This window comes from Hippoglossus hippoglossus, chromosome 10 (assembly GCF_009819705.1).
Source record: "Hippoglossus hippoglossus isolate fHipHip1 chromosome 10, fHipHip1.pri, whole genome shotgun sequence".
NCBI classification, from domain to species: Eukaryota; Metazoa; Chordata; class Actinopteri; order Pleuronectiformes; family Pleuronectidae; genus Hippoglossus; species Hippoglossus hippoglossus.
This window is the reverse complement of record NC_047160.1, coordinates 22,397,659-22,413,467: the sequence shown is the minus strand read 5'-3', so window position 1 is coordinate 22,413,467 and position 15,809 is coordinate 22,397,659. Positions and strand designations below refer to the sequence as shown.

The following is a 15,809-nucleotide window of genomic DNA, read 5'->3' as shown; positions in this document are numbered from 1 at the left end:
CAGAGAAAAGCAGTTTAACTTTCACTGGAGAATTTACATGGCGGCGAGACAAGAACAGGCCACGTTCCTGCTTTCATTTCAACCAGCGTCTCATTCCGACCTGGCCGATGTTACATAACGACACATGGCTCCTATCAGTGAGACGGACAGGCCCCGTCAACGCTTCAAAGTTTCACACCGACGACCCAGCTCGCCTCCAGCGTCTCATCCTACTGTATCTTCCCTCCTTCATTCTGGCTAAATGAGAACAAGAACAAAGAATTCTGGCTTGGTTTCTTGCTCAGTCTGCTGCCTTATATTACGAGGCTTGTCCCAATCCAGAAATAGCTGCTTGTTATCATCCCTCTGATCTTCTGAGGACAGTTTCACAGGCTGTTGGGACTCTACTTGAAAAGTCTATAAAGATTGTGGGTGGAAAACAAGGGAGCTAATGATCTTGGTGAGATTTAGCGAGAGAGAGGGAGTGAGAGAGAGAGAGAGAGAGAGGATTGTGGATTCTTGAGTCTTACCCTCATGAAAACTGGGTTAACGGTTGTTCAAAGAGAATTTGCGTGTTGTGATTGACATTGCGTTGTGGCGTGGTTTCGGATGGTGGGCGGGGACGAGCCCTATGATTATTTTCAAGTAATCGGGAGATGTGTCAATGAAAACACAAACATTACCTCTGAACTGCGTGAGACTGAGCAGAATGAAAACATTCTCCAGACACAAAACAAACAAAAGCACAGGGTACTTTCTCGAAGAACATGTGGGGGTGTGCTCCACACGCACACTTTCACAATAACCTCAGAACAACACATCTCCAGCAATGTTCCCTGGGGGAAAATAAAATATTAACCACATTGCAAATATTTACATACGGGTCCAAGGACCTATGCCGAAGTGACATCAATGATTCCCAGGGAGCATGATGGTGCAGTTTGGAGGAGGCCATTACAGCCCAACCTGTTCTCCAACTTTCGGAGACACTAGTGCGGCTGGCTCTCGTGTTTGGGGAAGTGCGAGAGCTTGGCGAAGGTCAAAGGTTTCAATCCCTAGACACCACAGTGTGTAAGTAGGCAACACTGTCTCCAGAACTAGTAAATATATTTGATTGTTTAGGAACTATATATATAACATATATATAACATTGGTTAAAATGCGAATAACGGTGTCTGCGTTAAACTGATGTATCGTTCAGGCTCCAGTTAATACAGAAATATTTCTATTTGCATTTATGACTCAGTGTTGATGCTTAATCTCCAGGTAAAGATTGTCAAAATAGGAATATTTGATTAAAGATGTCATCGTAGTTAACACAAAAACATTTGAACTGATATTTGTTTCCTCCTGAGAACGTTGCATTGCAATAAGCAGGTGTTTCAATCCAACCTCTTATGACCCTGTGAGTGGTTGAGGTTAAGAATGTCTCCCCTTTTACTTCGTACAATTTTTCATATAATTCTTCATCTATCTAAAATTACATTTATTGTATAGAAGCTTTTGTGGTAAAATCAAAAACAATCATACAGACATGTATCCTGAATATGCTATTTGTTCTTTTTGTACAAAAAGGCTTCAACAATAATGAATTCAAATAATTGTATTTTTATAGAGCAACTGTATTTGGTATATTGTTGTTTTGCATTTTGTTATTCGAAAAGGGTCTCATGACCGTTCTTTTAGCATGTCAAACAAAGTCCAGAAGGTGGTCCTGGTTCAAGGTAAACATGGAGCAAATAGAGGCGGGCCGGATGGTGAATGTTTCCTCGTGAGCGATTGGACACGGTGCGTGTTAAAAATCTGCCTCGCGTTGAAGACAGTTTTAGTAAATATTATCCGAGGAAGAAGAAAGCATCTTTACTGACGAGTCATGAGTGGATGTCCGTACTTTGAGAAGAGGCATTTGTACGTTCAGTTTGATTCTGCACTTAAAAAACAGAGCTCTGATGGAACTCGATTTAGTTTGCGTTACTTTAATCCAGGAAAAAGAGAACAAATAACCAACTGTCTTCACATTGCAGGTTATTCAAAAACAAGCCCCCGAATGAGGACGAGGAGGAAGCCGCTCAGGCAGGCGTGAACAAGGCCAGCAAAGGAGGAATCATCTATGGGGACTACCTGCAGGTAGAAAACACCGGCGACCACATGTGCCTGGATTTTTATAATAAAAGACAAGTGCTGGAATTTGCATTTGTTTTTAAAATTTGAGTTTTTAAACGTCAAATGGTTTCTTTCTTTCCATCGCGCAGCTTGACAAAATAGTCACGGCCCAGGTGTTGCAGAGTGAAGTGAAGGGAAATAAGATCCACGATGAGCACCTCTTCATTGTCACCCATCAAGGTAAAAAGAGCTTCGGGGAGGTTAAGAGTATGTTTTTCTAAAGCTCACACAGAAATAAAAAGGTTTCTTAATCATGTAGTTAGTCTTTTAAAGTTTCTGTTGGGAGTAATTCAACATTTTTGCAGTGAAGAATCAGAAAATGTGTGACTTTGAATCTTTAAAATGTAGAAATAGCTCTTCTGGAATTGAAAAAAGTACATAAGGAAATACAAATTAAGTAAAGAGATAACCAAGAAGCAGATTTTATCAGGGATTAGTCGAAAAAACAGGAAATAAACTTAATTGTGACGTGGCTCGAATTCACCTTGGCTGCTCACTGACGTACTCATCTTGTAATATGACACTTAAATATTTATGATGAATAAACCGTTTTTTCTGTTTTATATTCCAGCCTATGAACTGTGGTTCAAACAGATTTTGTTTGAACTTGATTCAGTGCGAGAGATCTTCATCAGCGGACACGTAAGTCACGTTTTTTATGAAATACAGACATATATTTCCTGGTTTTTCAGTAATAGGAAAAAAGAAAGAACATTTTAAATGTGCATGCTTTAGTTGTCAGTATCGAAAACTGAACACTGCAAACATGAAGCAGAACAACTTAAGTGAACTGAGGAGAACATACTCATCAGAGACGAGAGACTCCGTGGTAGTCAGATCTCGCTGCACCTCTCTTAAGTTATATTCAATAAGAATTATTCAAGTCTTTTCGGCTTTGGAGTTCGTTCGAGGAGAAAGAGATGTTGCTCATCACTCCGGCTGATGCTCTAAATTGAAATTAGAGCAATGCCAAAAGTCAGACACTAATTATTTCAGTAATGAGATTTTTTTTTCCCGTGTCAGGATATGTACTTACAAGATTTGCGACGATAATTAATTATTTCCTGACATTATTTCGCTTCTCCTCAAGGTCCGAGACGAGCGCAACATGCTCAAAGTCAACACTCGCATCCACAGGATCGTGATGATATTCCGGCTGCTGGTCGACCAGTTTGCTGTTTTGGAAACAATGACAGCCTTGGACTTTTTTGACTTCAGGTGAGTGTACAAATAACTTCTGGGCATCTCTGCTTCAGCTCTAAAAAATGTATGAGATGTACAGTTCTCACTGTCTGGGCTGTGTGCATGTATGCTCACGTCTGTGTGTTTGCGCTTGTGTGCAGGGAATACCTGGCACCAGCCTCGGGCTTCCAAAGCCTTCAGTTTCGGCTCCTGGAAAACAAAACCGGGGTCCCGGACAACCTGAGGGTTCCATACAACAGACGCCATTACAGGGACAACTTCAAGGGTCGTGAGAGTGAGATGCTGCTGGCCAGTGAGAAGGAGCCCACACTCTTAAAGCTGGTCGAGGTACATCTGCACCAACACCTGCATAAAATCATGAATTCTGAGGTTTAGTAGATTGAAGCAAGTCTTCTTATTACGATGTAAATCTGTGTTTATTCTTTTCAACATTATGATTCTCTGGATAAAGCTCATCTGGGAGTTAACTGGGTAGAAATGTGATAACAACCTTTGGCCTGTTCTTCCCAGGAGTGGCTGGAGAGAACTCCGGGCTTGGAGGTGGATGGGTTCAATTTCTGGGAAAGGCTGGAAATCAATATATTTGATGGGCTGAATAGAGAGAAGGAGAAAATCACGGTAGGAGATGACTCTAGCTCTCAGAAGAAAATACAAAATATATATTTTATTTGCTTTTTCCCGGAGTGAAGAGATGATTGACAAGTTATTTTATTTTTATTCATGTTTTTTTTTTTTTTTTGGGGTGGGGAAACAGAAAATGCCAAATTCTGAGGAGAAGGAGGAAATGATGGTGGAGCTGGTCAAACAGAAAGAGCTCTTTACTTCGCTGTTTGATGAAAAGCGACACAATCATCTCGTCAGCAAAGGTGAGAGACAATTACAACTCTGTAAAATGAATCAAACTTCGTCGTCCTGAGGCTCAAGTTTGTGTGTGCGATCTAAACTTGTGCCTGTGCTGTGTATTACATCAAGAATTTTAACATTTAGGTTTGAGCTCATAAAACACAGACAATTACAGACAATTAATTTGACTCATAATTCCATTTTTCACTCAAGGTGAGAGGCGGATCTCTTACAAGGCTCTGCAAGGCGCCCTGATGATCAACTTCTACAGGTTTGTGGTTTTCACAACCTAATTTCTTCACCTTTAATTGTCGCGTGAACGTGTTGACACACCGCATTCGTGTTATTCCTGCTTCAGATTCATAGCTATAAGCTTCTGCCGCTGTACAACACAACAAATTAGACCCTCTGTGCTGAGGCATCACAGGTTTTTTGTCAGTTTTACCGAAAGGTGTGGTAACCAGCTCTTTTCAGAACCAGGTATTTAAGACCTGTGCGAGAATGTACCGTCACGCTCATTAAGGCTTTGTGAGAGTCAACGGAGTCATGACAGCCACTAAAAAGTGATAATTAATGTGAAACTCCAGGGTTTACGTTGTTAATCCAATTGCAGGGTATTGAATAGGTTATTTTTACAACTGCCATCAACACCAAAAAGACCTATATTCATGCATCAGTACAATTTGTAAGAAAAATGAATCCTCAAAATGCTTAAAAACCTTCTCTTTTCCTTTCAGGGAGGAGCCGAGGTTCCAGGTTCCCTTCCAGCTGCTCACATCCCTCATGGATATTGACACGTTAATGACAAAATGGAGATGTAAGTGCTGCAGTGAATCAGTTGCTGTGAGTCAGTTGCTGTCTGTGCACTCACCAGTGAACCAGAGCAGAAACAATGTGTGTGTGTGTGTGTGTGTGTGTGTGTGTGTGTGTGTGTGTGTGGGGGGGGGGGGGGGGGGGGGGGGAGATTCATCTTTACAGGAGGCCAGAGGTTTACAGGGGAGTTTACAGAACTAAAGTTAGTTCACGACCTCGTAGCCAGAAGATTCTCATAACATCTCCTCCACGCCTGCTGATCAGCCCAACAACACTAGTCCCATGACATCACTTCTTATCGATCCACGTCTTTCTCTTATGTCCAAACAATTTACAGCTCGGATGAAAACACCCACAGCCACAAACATTGCACACCATCACAACCAATATGTTTTTATCTTCTGTTTACAGACAATCACGTATGCATGGTGCATCGTATGATTGGCAGCAAAGCCGGCACGGGGGGCTCCTCCGGCTACCACTACCTGAGATCCACTGTCAGGTATTGTGTGCTGTAAACTTAAGCCGACTGATTAAACACTTTACATCACAAGTATCTCAAACACTTCAGAGTTAATTTAGATAAGGACAGGATACTGACACTCTGCGCTTATCTAAATTACCTGCCATATGGTCATTTCATCCAGACACGCACAAACTGTATTTAAACTTACAGCATTTTAGCAGCAATCATTTCTAACAGATGCTCGATTATACTGTGAGTTCCATGTTTAATTTATGATCTATTTTCTTTACCTTTTTAGCGACCGCTACAAAGTGTTTGTGGATCTGTTCAACCTGGCAACGTTCCTGGTGCCGCGCCACTGGGTGCCCAAGCTGAATCCCAATGTGCACACCTTCCTGTACATGGCCGAGTGCTGCGACAGCTCCTACTGCAGCAGTGAGGACTCCGACTAGAGGTGGTGTGGGGGGGCAGCTCGCTCATCTGTCCTGGCTTCTTTTTCTTTAACTGTAAATCAGGCCTCGCTGAGCTGAAAAGTGTTAACGGCAGGTGCGTAGGTGGGAAGGTGGTCAACAAGCCATGCAGATGAACACATTACGATGCTAGGGAACATAACGCTGCAGTCTAATGAGCCACACATCAGGTTGGTGTACCTGAGAGTGCATTTTTAAGGAATTAATTAGGACAGTCTTACTATCTTACCTCTAGGATTATAAATGATAGTTACAGACAAAATATTGTGTTTTTTAGGCATCTTGAGTTTCAAATTGATGTTTTTCTAGTTGGGGAAGGATGCTGAAGGGGGACATAAGACAAGGAGGGACAACTAAAAGTTTTATCACTGCTGGTTTTCCAGGAAGTACGTGTAAATAAAGAAACGTGTACATTTCATTGTTTAGCAAGCAAAGGTAGAAACTCATTGTTTTTCCCAATGACACTAACAGCACATCCCAAAGTAACGTTAAAAAGATAGATTAAAAAAAGTAAATTATTAGTTCATTAGCTGCTTCGGGCGTCTGACCCTGATTAAATCAAATAGCCAGAGTAAACAATTTTTGGCACCAATCTGTGATCCTGACCGGTCACGAGTCACGAGTACAGCAGATGGCTCCTTGATAAGATTCGCTTAGATGTTTTCTCAATAACATTATGCAAATACGCTGTGACTGACCTGACAGTGAATGGATCGGTGAGAGAGCTGATCAAACTGGAGGCGATGAAGACTTTTCTTTTTTTTTTTTTTTTATATAACAAAGCATGAGGACGGTGTCGGAGAGCAAGTTATTTCTGAACACTCAGACATGACTCAGGTGGAAACCTCTGCATAAACAATCAACGTCAAGATCTACAATAGAACAAAAGCATTGAAATCTGTACATAATGTCAATAATGTAGCTGTTATAAATGAGCTTTGTATAGTATTCTATATGGTGTTGACTGATGCTATGTATTTATGCAATGATCAAATGGTCTCTGTATATCTTAATTTGATTATTATTATATTACCCATGACTTGTATAACCTTATGTATTTAAGATACACATTTTTGTACAGTGCATCTTGTTGTCGGATTTACAGTGTGAGTGTCTTAATCGCTCAGTTATCATCCAACATTTATCAACGTATGAAGTGATTTATTTAGTTTTACCGATGCAAGATGGTGACATTTCAATAAAGAGAAACATTATTTAAAATGACATTTTGAAGGCAGATGACTGATTTCGTTTTTTGGCACGAGTGGAGATGTGGAGACACACACACACACACACACACACACACATATAACAACACAGACAAAAATATACATAATGTTGTTAAAGAAAAACAGCTGCCACCGAATCTGCAATACCTGGGATGATAAAAAAAAAGAAAGAAAGCTGTATTAATCTCTGAGGGGACAGTGGGTACAGCAACACTCATGCACCAAAGTAAGAGAGAGATATGAGCGGAGAATGAAAAGAGCCAAAGATCATACCGCAGACGTTGTCACCGATTTTTATATAAACATAACCCTCCTTCCCCCATGTGGGTCCCCAGGAGTTCTGCACGATCCAGTATGGAATATCCCCTAAGACAGACAACACGCATTTCAAAAATAAATTATTTACAGGATAAAGGAGCACTGTGCGTGTGTGAGTGTGTGTGTGTGTGTGTAGCTGCGGCCACTTTGAACCGTTACATAATCACTCATATCCTTGTGTAATAGCCCACAAACACAAGCGGGTGTGTGAAATAATTGATGGCGAAAAATATAAAATACCGCTGTGTGTCAAGAATGTCAAGAGAGAAAAAACGGTGAGAAGGCCGAGAACACGTATTGATTACAAAACTACCAATTAACCTTTTTAAATAATTTCACACGGACGTTTTGTCTTTTAAACTCGGCGCAGGGTTAAAACCATTTAAATAATAAGAGCTTCTATACTTAGAAATCTGTGAACGTGACGTCAAGAGCTGCACACACGCCACTCTCCCATCACTGTGTACATTGGGGCCCAACAGGAAGGTAAAGTACTAAAATGCTTAACATGTTAAATCTACAAAATGTAAATCCTGCAACGAGAACCTTTATTAATATTCTTGTTTTCTGAGATATTTCCCTAATAGGGTGAGATATTAATCCCTTGCTCTTTCAACGATTTTGCTAGAAATGAGGCCTGATATCTTTTAACACAACTGAATAAAAACTTCAACATGAAGTCAATTATCAATCGAAGACACATTAACTTTTTATTGGAAACGTGAAACGTGAAACTAATTCACACCCTGCAATTAGACACCTAATTCCTTATAACACATTTAGAACTTTAAGACTCGATCAGTAGCTAAAGAGCTTGTTAAAATATATTCTTCTTTCCGTCTCCTATTGTTTTAGCAACTAATTGGGGGGGTGAGAGATTCGGCTCGGTTGCAGCAGCAGCCACTTGTGATCAGAGCTGATTAAGCTGGTGTACATGTCTTTACCTAAAGATCTTGCCTGGTGCATTTACTCTAAATTACTTTCACAGGCCCTGCAGTTTCTAAACTTTCTTGACCTTAAAAAATATGTAAAATCCCATTTGTTCTTGAATTACGATTCTTTCTCATGCCAGTAGTGTGGTGGCGATGTGTACCAGTCGTGTCGTATCCAACCACCAGAACGGCATGGTTAGACCATTGGCTGGAGCAGTGGTGCTGGATGATTCCTCCCTGGTAATCCTGCCAGCTGACAGCGTCCACGACGGCCGCCAGGGGACCGTGCTCCAGCAGCTGACCCTTCATGGCCTCCTCCTGACCACTGGATAACAGAATAAGAAAACTGGGCTGTGGTGGTGTCGTGTGTGGACCTGCGATTACACAGCATCTGGAGGTATTATCATGTCAAATATATCTTATAGTCAGGGGCTTGAGAATGTGTTCGTCTACACACTTCCAGGAATGGATGTTAAGTTCAACATTTCAGAAGGCTGCACAGTTTTACCATTTCTCATCTCTTCCTCCTCCACTTTCTCTCATTATTAAAATCCCTGTAGCAGTTTCTAACCAACTATTGCACATTCTCCCTGTACCCCCCCCCCCCCCCACACACACACACACACACACACACACACACACACACTCTGCTCTTCAATGAGGCAATGACTCACACTCTGTGATACCATTCTTTGCCAGGCTCATGACATGTGGTCATGGAGTTTGAGGTGGTCCCAGAACTATAAAGCCATTTCACATCCCCGTTCATCTGGAGGTGAAGTTTCGATTTGTTGATGAACTTTATGATCATGTTTTTCTAATAAACCTTTATCACGAGGTTAATAATTCGCCATGACCCCTGAGAAGTGTCTAATTCCAGCAGCTTAACACACTCATTGACCCTGCACTCTGATCTTAGGAGAACCGTGGCATTTAACGAGCTTTGGTAATGGCTGCATCTTTAACAATAATGACCTCTGCCACGGTGGTTATATCTTCATCCACATGCGGTTGTTAAACAGGATTATGCAAAAACTACGAGATGGACCACGAAACTTGGTGGAAGGATTCGATATGGGACAGGGAAGAACCCATTCAATTTGTATGAGCATCCAGATCAGGGGGCAGATCAAGGATTTTCTTTTCAGTTTCTTTACTACTAATTTTTCTTCTTTTTCAGAAAATAATTCAAGAATCTTGATGAAGAATATCGGGCATGTTTAGGGGGCTGATATTTGAGTGTGTGTAATTCGGTGCAGATCAAATAATCCGGATCTAGTGAATTTAAATGTGATTTCATAAGGGGACTTTCAGGCATTGGCGGAAAGACTGCGCTCTACTGAGTGCCATTCTAGTTTAGGTTTTAAAATATGATTATATATACAAATTTAACAAATAAAAATCTACATCTGTAACTTTTATGTAAGAAAAAAATCTGACATTGTCTCTAACAGAGGACGCTGATGTGAACTATGAGCGAGAGTCACAGTCCTGTTCAATTCATGCTGAATGAAGATGATCGGAATTCGCTTTACCCCCAGGTTACCTCTGGGCCAAAATAACGGGCCCAAGGTCAAGAACCTCTGTGCTACTGAGATATCCTTGACACAGTAAACACTGTGGTGTGTCACCGTGCAGGACCAATCCCCGTCCGTCCCTCTCTGTCCTTGGTTCTTTATGAAAACCCTACTTGTGACTTTATTGCTCACGGACAACTTGCAAAACGTGTATTTTACCCAAAGTCATGTGCAGTAACGTTCTTCACAGCAACGCCGTCATGTGACTGGGAGAAGAAATGGCAGATTCCCATCTTGGCTTTGTAGGGATACTCGGACTGAGGCACCAGTTTCACCCGGGTCTAGGAAAAAAAGAGAATAGTCCATCTCAGCGAGTGTTTTATCTGAATAGAAAATATTCATCCATCTTGTTTGTGACAGATCCGGGCACTGGCACTTTTTGTTATTTATGAATGTTCTGAATGTAGAGCAGCGATCTCACTTTGCCTGCTGCCACTACATATCTCACTAATTCAAATAAATGACAGAAATTCCTTATTTAAAAAAATATAAAAATCTCTGGTATATCTGCTTCTCCTTTACTGGAGTATGTGAAGTACTGGGAGGGTTATTCTAACTCTGCACTGTATCTGTTTCAGTGTGATATATGTTGCACCATGTACCTGTTTTAACCAGTTCAGAGCCCTGAGCGGGGAGCCTCCGTTGCATCCCTCGTTTTTGAAGGAGCAGTCCAGAACCTGTTGTACGCTGAGCTGCTCCAGCTGTGAGCCTTCAATGGCGTGGGCGGACTGCATGGCTCCCACCACGCTGAAAGCCCAACAACTCCCACACTGCAAAGGCAAAAGTTGTAGTAATTATAAAAAGAACATGGCGAAGATGAAAATGAAGGTTTCTGTGTTTTTGCTAAAGGAAACTTTCATCTGAAGGCTGGTCTCAGATCTTTTCAACTTTACTGGATAAATCACTCCTGTATATTTAAAGTGTTTCTTAGGCCAGCACAACATTTAGATGCATTTTCAAAAAGAGTTTGGATTGTGGGTAGAAAAACTAGATACATTTGAAAGATTTGTTCCAGATCACAGTATGTTTTGAAATAAAATGTTTTGATCAAGAATTGTATATATATATATATACTTTCACCATTATGTTAGGCACTATCTTTACTCATTTAATTGTGTTGTATGTAATAGAGGGATCCCTCACTTGTGTTTTTTGGTAGTTTTTCCTCACTCTTTGTGAGTGGAGTGTTAAGAACAGAGGACGCCGCACCTTATTAAGCCCTAAGAGGCAAATTGTGATTTGTGAGTATGGGCTACACAGATAAAATTGGATCGAGGATTGATTGATATGATCTGCACTGAGTGTGGATGTCGTACACAGGACGAGGTGAAATGATCCTGACCAGCCCGAGTCAACTGTGACTAATTGTTTTCTGCTGCCATCTACTGACAGAAACGCCGCAGGTAAACTGACGTGAGGAAAAATCATTATTTCTGCTTCAGTTAATGTACTTAAGCTTTAAAGCTGAGGATTATTTTAGATATTTTGACAGAAAAACCTATCTTGTTCTTCATGTCTATTGGAGATTAAAACACTTTTTTTCCCCTGAAACCAGTCGGAGGAAAACATCCAGTGCATTTTTTTTTCTCATCCCCAGCATCCCACTAAGTTCTGTTTACTTGCTCAGCTCAGCGTAAATTCCCATAACTCTGATGAAATCCAATATTTTGTTGCTCAATATGGTTACATTTCAAAAATCAATACTGAAACCAAAATCTGTCGAGTACACAAAATATTAGTACTATTTTCTCTCTCCTTGAAGATGTTTAAAAGCACTTGAGTCGTAATCACGAGAAGGGAAAAGTCAATCAGGGAGCATTGATGAGATGTCCTGTGGCTTTGTGCATTGCTGCTTCCGTCCTATCTCTGCCCGTACATCACAGTGTGTATTGGATTGTATCGACAGACGTGCGTACAGAGATTGGAAAAAGGGCGTTTAGATACTCAGCCCCATCAGACTGCAATATTTCACCAAAAAGTATTAAAACTAGGTGATTTAAAAATCATTGAATGATTTTAAATCCATTTCGAAAGACCAGGAAATGGAATCGCTGGGATGTGGATGTTTCAGGTTGCAGGTTATGAGTTTATTGCTGACAAGGACTCCCTTGAAAAAATAGGTTTTTAATCTCAATGGGACTTTTCCTGGTTAAATAAAATTAGTATTGTTTTTTTTACATCTTGTCTCTACATATTTCTGTCTTTAGGGGAAGCTTAGCCCAGGTAGCTTCACAGGGAGAATGAGTAAAAAAAAAATCTGTGCAGGAAAACAGCAGGAGAGGAAGCTGGTAGGTGAGTGTGGTCATGTGCAGGCAGCAGCTCCCTGGAGTGGTGAGCCTAACCTGAATTCAAGAGAGTAAAATATATGTTATCACTTTGGCTTTTTCGCTATATGGGCTATCCCTGTCTATCCCTTAGGACAAACAGTTTTACAGAGAAACTATCCTCCCCGACGGCAAATTAACCGAGTAAGGAGATAAAGGACAAAAAGAGCAGAAAGTGAACCTGCGAGGACGGGCAGCAACTCCATCTTACTAACGCACTCCCTGTTTTTGTCCCCAGGTCCATTCTGCTCGCTGAGCAAAACTCACACCTAATGACTTAGTTTGTCATTTCACCTCTTTTACTGTTACTAAAGTCCCACTTAGCCCAGAATTGTCTCTCGCTTTCTATTACTTCATGTTTGACCATCATTGTGTGAAGGGAGGGAGTTTCCCTGTGCTGTCCCTAAATGTCCAATTATGATTTTGTGAAGCTGATCGTACTGAGTGATGTGGAGACATGAAGACAACAGGGCACTTGGATGTTTCTAGTCACTTAGGAGACGGCATGTGTCCACCACACACTGTAAATAAAGATCGACGACATGATAGCTCCTTAAAAATTAAGCCAAATCTTCTGGATCGGCCCTCGTGACTGGCTGCAGTGTAGGTCACAAACCCCACCTCCTCCATGTTAGCAGATGGGGACATGACACAAAAAATAAAAAAGTCAAAATACAAGTTATAATATTCCATAAGCTAGTTTTTGTCATTTTAGGTCGTTCTTATCACACTGAAGCTAAAGTGTTGATTTTTCCTTTTGAGTTTGGTTTTAATTAGTTATTTCACGCTACAAAAACAGGGTGAAATATCGTAATTCATAGCTGAGACTGAGAAGAGTTTGATCGAGCATATGTCTGCGTGACCTTGATACTTTGACTCCATACCCCGATCACTGATGCTCAGACTCAATATGGCTGTGCTCCATTCCAGGATAATTTACTTTCATTCTTGCACAAGACGAGGAAATTAAGACACGTCGTCCATCTTTATAAACAGTCTGTGGTGTTCACAAGTAAAACTTTCAAAAGGGGGAGAATGGATGGATGTGATTTAAATCATTTTTAATGAAGTCATTTGTTTGAACGTGCCCCGACTGGGTCTGTTTACCTAGAATACATTGCTATGAGCAGTAAATAGTATATCCATCATCTGTCTGCGTAAAACGTACTGCTTGCTGGTTCTGGACCGGGGCCACTGCTGCTTTGTCCCTCCAGTCCAACTTGGCAGGGAGCCCCTCTGTCTTCAGTCCAGAGAAGTGTGGGGCTCTGTCGGCACTCGCTCGCAGGTAGAGATCTGTGGAAAACAGATAGTGTTCAAAGTCATTCCAGGATACAAAGACGCATGTAAACAATGATTCTGCAGATTCAGCACAGTCCCCCAGGATGATGAGACTAAATGAGTGAAACTATATATCACCCGATAAAGCACCTTCAGCTGTTTTATAACTATCCAGTAGATGTAACAAACAAAGATTCAGCACATGCACCTAATTCAATCCTGCAAACTTAAAATATGACAACAGTGTTGAGTGATTACACTGAAGTCTACCTCTGAATTCCTCCTGCGAGAGGTCAGAGAACTGGTTGATGCCATACTTTGCAGACTGAGGTGCGGTGGAAAACGAGTTCAGGTACGCATGTCGCTTTGTAGCTTCCTGCAATGACACAAATAATGCATTAGGGGCAGTAGAGTCAACAGGAGGAGCAGCAGATAAGTACATATAAATAAGTTTAAAACAAGAATAATGAGAAGGGGACAGAAGAGATTAACAGATGAACAGAAGAATAATCAGAAAGATGCACTGATAGAATTAAAAGTACTTATTCATAAGAAATGTCTTGACTGGTTTATGTATATATATTGCATTGCTATACTGTTAATATCAATAGATTGATGTATGAGTACCATTTGTCTGTTTGAGCTAGTTTTTATTAATTTATGTAGAGTTTGTTTTCTATTTGTTAGCAGAATTCCCTGGATGGATTAACATGAAACCTGATGAGAAAAATACAACATGTTTAGGCGACTGGTATTTGTGAGACAAGACAGTTTTATATTTGGTATATATATGATAATAAACCTAACTCTGTTAATCTAAAAAGCTACTAGTTGGCATAAATTAGAAGTACACCACTAATAGTATTGGCCAACAGTACTTGGGTAAATGTACTCAGTTACTTTGCACCTCTGATGACTTTAACTTTGAATGGAAAATAGTTACAATGTGAGAATTTGTGAACATTTGAAGTTTTCCACCAAACACTATACAGTTATCACGTACGTGAGGGGGCGTGGTCTGCAGTGGCGTACGTTTAAGATGCGTTTAAAAACTTGTTAACAGTTTTTCTTCGCGTCTCTTCCCGAATCTCACCTGGAAAAACACGCGACGTCGGTTAAACTCGTCGCTGGTGACGTCGCTCTGGCGCTGAAAGTGTTTTCTGAACGAGTCGAAATCCACCGCGGAGGAATTCAACGCGTCCCGAGTCGCATCCGAGCGAACACGGAGACAACAGAGAGAAGAGACGAGCCAACAGACCGAGACCGAGACCCACGAGGACACCTGACGAACCCTCATTTGACGAAGAGGCGTCAGGTGGAAACACGCGAAGGTTCGAGGGACGAAGTGTTTCGGTGTTTGAGGAAGAGCAGGACGAGGTTCGGCGCATGCGCAGAGATCCACAGGCGCCTCCTTGGAAACAGAAAGTAAAATTTAAAGTTTCCCAGGAAGGAGGATTTGACAACTGAAGTCTCTCAAGAACATTTCACATTTCACGTTTCAATTTTTGACTAATACAATTAAAATATTTAGCTTTGTTATTATCAATCAATACATTTTTCTTTGTATAGCCCATATTCACAAATCACAATTTTTGGTCTTAAAAAGATGTGACATCCTCTGTTTCATCCTTAACCCCAAACAGTTTTTAAGTTTTTACATCATTGATTAGAAGAACCAGTTTTTAACATAATGGAGAAGTGTGTCAATGTTTAAAGTATTTGTACATAAGAAAATGACAGATGAGTTGAAGGGTTATTGTCAGTAATGGTCGAATATGTGAGTGGGTGCATTGTATATCAAGTGTAATCATTTGCAGTACACGTTCAGATGTCACTTGGAAGTTGACCTTTGACTTTTTGGATGTAGAATATCACTTCATCTTCATCTATATTTTTGCAGGAAAAATAAGTTTTTTTGTTTGTGGTGAAATAAGTTAAAATCAATGCAGAAATGCCTTTTTAAAACTTTTTAAATCTAATTCAGAAGTATTGAAATAATAATGTGCGCTCAAATCTTTGCAAAAATACATTTTTGATATTTATTTTCATCTCAGTTATTCAGAAATAAAGTGTCATGAATTACATCAAATGATAAATGTACATGCTATCTTGATTATTATATCATTAAACTCTCATGAGTTATTTTGCTTTGTAATATTTTAGTTTGAATTGATCTAGAATTAAACACTATCATACGTAAAAAATGACCAAAAC

At 40.5% G+C, this 15,809-nt stretch overlaps 2 protein-coding genes across 4 annotated transcripts; one reads left to right on the top strand and one right to left on the bottom strand.

Moving 5' to 3' along the window:
• The first annotated feature begins 1,736 nt into the window (after positions 1 to 1,736).
• On the top strand, positions 1,737 to 7,161 carry tdo2a (tryptophan 2,3-dioxygenase a). 2 transcript variants are annotated; one of them, XM_034598502.1, is made up of 12 exons: positions 1,737 to 1,887; positions 2,004 to 2,106; positions 2,232 to 2,322; positions 2,714 to 2,784; positions 3,233 to 3,360; positions 3,486 to 3,672; positions 3,856 to 3,963; positions 4,100 to 4,211; positions 4,402 to 4,459; positions 4,926 to 5,005; positions 5,413 to 5,503; positions 5,766 to 7,161. In XM_034598502.1, the coding sequence occupies exons 1-12, from the start codon at positions 1,853 to 1,855 to the stop codon at positions 5,917 to 5,919; spliced, it is 1,218 nt and encodes a 405-aa protein (XP_034454393.1). In that variant the 5' UTR covers positions 1,737 to 1,852; the 3' UTR covers positions 5,920 to 7,161. The 2 variants fall into 2 exon arrangements, with proteins under 2 accessions (XP_034454393.1, XP_034454394.1); XM_034598503.1 differs by lacking the exons at positions 5,413 to 5,503; positions 5,766 to 7,161 and adding an exon at positions 5,141 to 5,403 and having other exon boundaries at positions 4,926 to 5,086.
• On the bottom strand, positions 6,707 to 15,117 carry ctso (cathepsin O). Of its 2 annotated transcripts, XM_034598505.1 has the most exons (8): positions 14,689 to 15,114; positions 13,866 to 13,971; positions 13,486 to 13,610; positions 10,596 to 10,763; positions 10,153 to 10,274; positions 8,578 to 8,741; positions 7,440 to 7,532; positions 6,707 to 7,313 (listed from the first exon to the last, which is right to left on the bottom strand). In XM_034598505.1, exons 1-8 carry the CDS (start codon positions 14,890 to 14,892, stop codon positions 7,279 to 7,281), a joined length of 1,017 nt encoding a protein of 338 aa, XP_034454396.1. In that variant the 5' UTR covers positions 14,893 to 15,114; the 3' UTR covers positions 6,707 to 7,278. The 2 variants fall into 2 exon arrangements, with proteins under 2 accessions (XP_034454396.1, XP_034454395.1); XM_034598504.1 differs by having other exon boundaries at positions 6,707 to 7,532; positions 14,689 to 15,117.
• Between the last annotated feature and the right edge of the window lie 692 nt (positions 15,118 to 15,809).

What these genes read in the sequence shown, in the direction of transcription:
- tdo2a (XM_034598502.1), top strand. Translation starts at nt 1,853, where the DNA reads ATGAGTGGATGTCCGTACTTTGAGAAGAGGCATTT. An exon ending in TACTTTGAGAAGAGGCATTT is followed by an intron (nt 1,888 to 2,003) that starts GTACGTTCAGTT and finishes TTCACATTGCAG; the next exon opens with GTTATTCAAAAACAAGCCCC. An exon ending in TACCTGAGATCCACTGTCAG is followed by an intron (nt 5,504 to 5,765) that starts GTATTGTGTGCT and finishes TTACCTTTTTAG; the next exon opens with CGACCGCTACAAAGTGTTTG.
- ctso (XM_034598504.1), bottom strand. Translation starts at nt 14,892, where the DNA reads ATGAGGGTTCGTCAGGTGTCCTCGTGGGTCTCGGTCTCGGTCTGTTGG. An exon ending in CGGTCCAGAACCAGCAAGCA is followed by an intron (nt 10,764 to 13,485) that starts GTACGTTTTACG and finishes TTGCCTTTGCAG; the next exon opens with TGTGGGAGTTGTTGGGCTTT. An exon ending in GTTACTGCACATGACTTTGG is followed by an intron (nt 8,742 to 10,152) that starts GTAAAATACACG and finishes TCTGTTATCCAG; the next exon opens with TGGTCAGGAGGAGGCCATGA.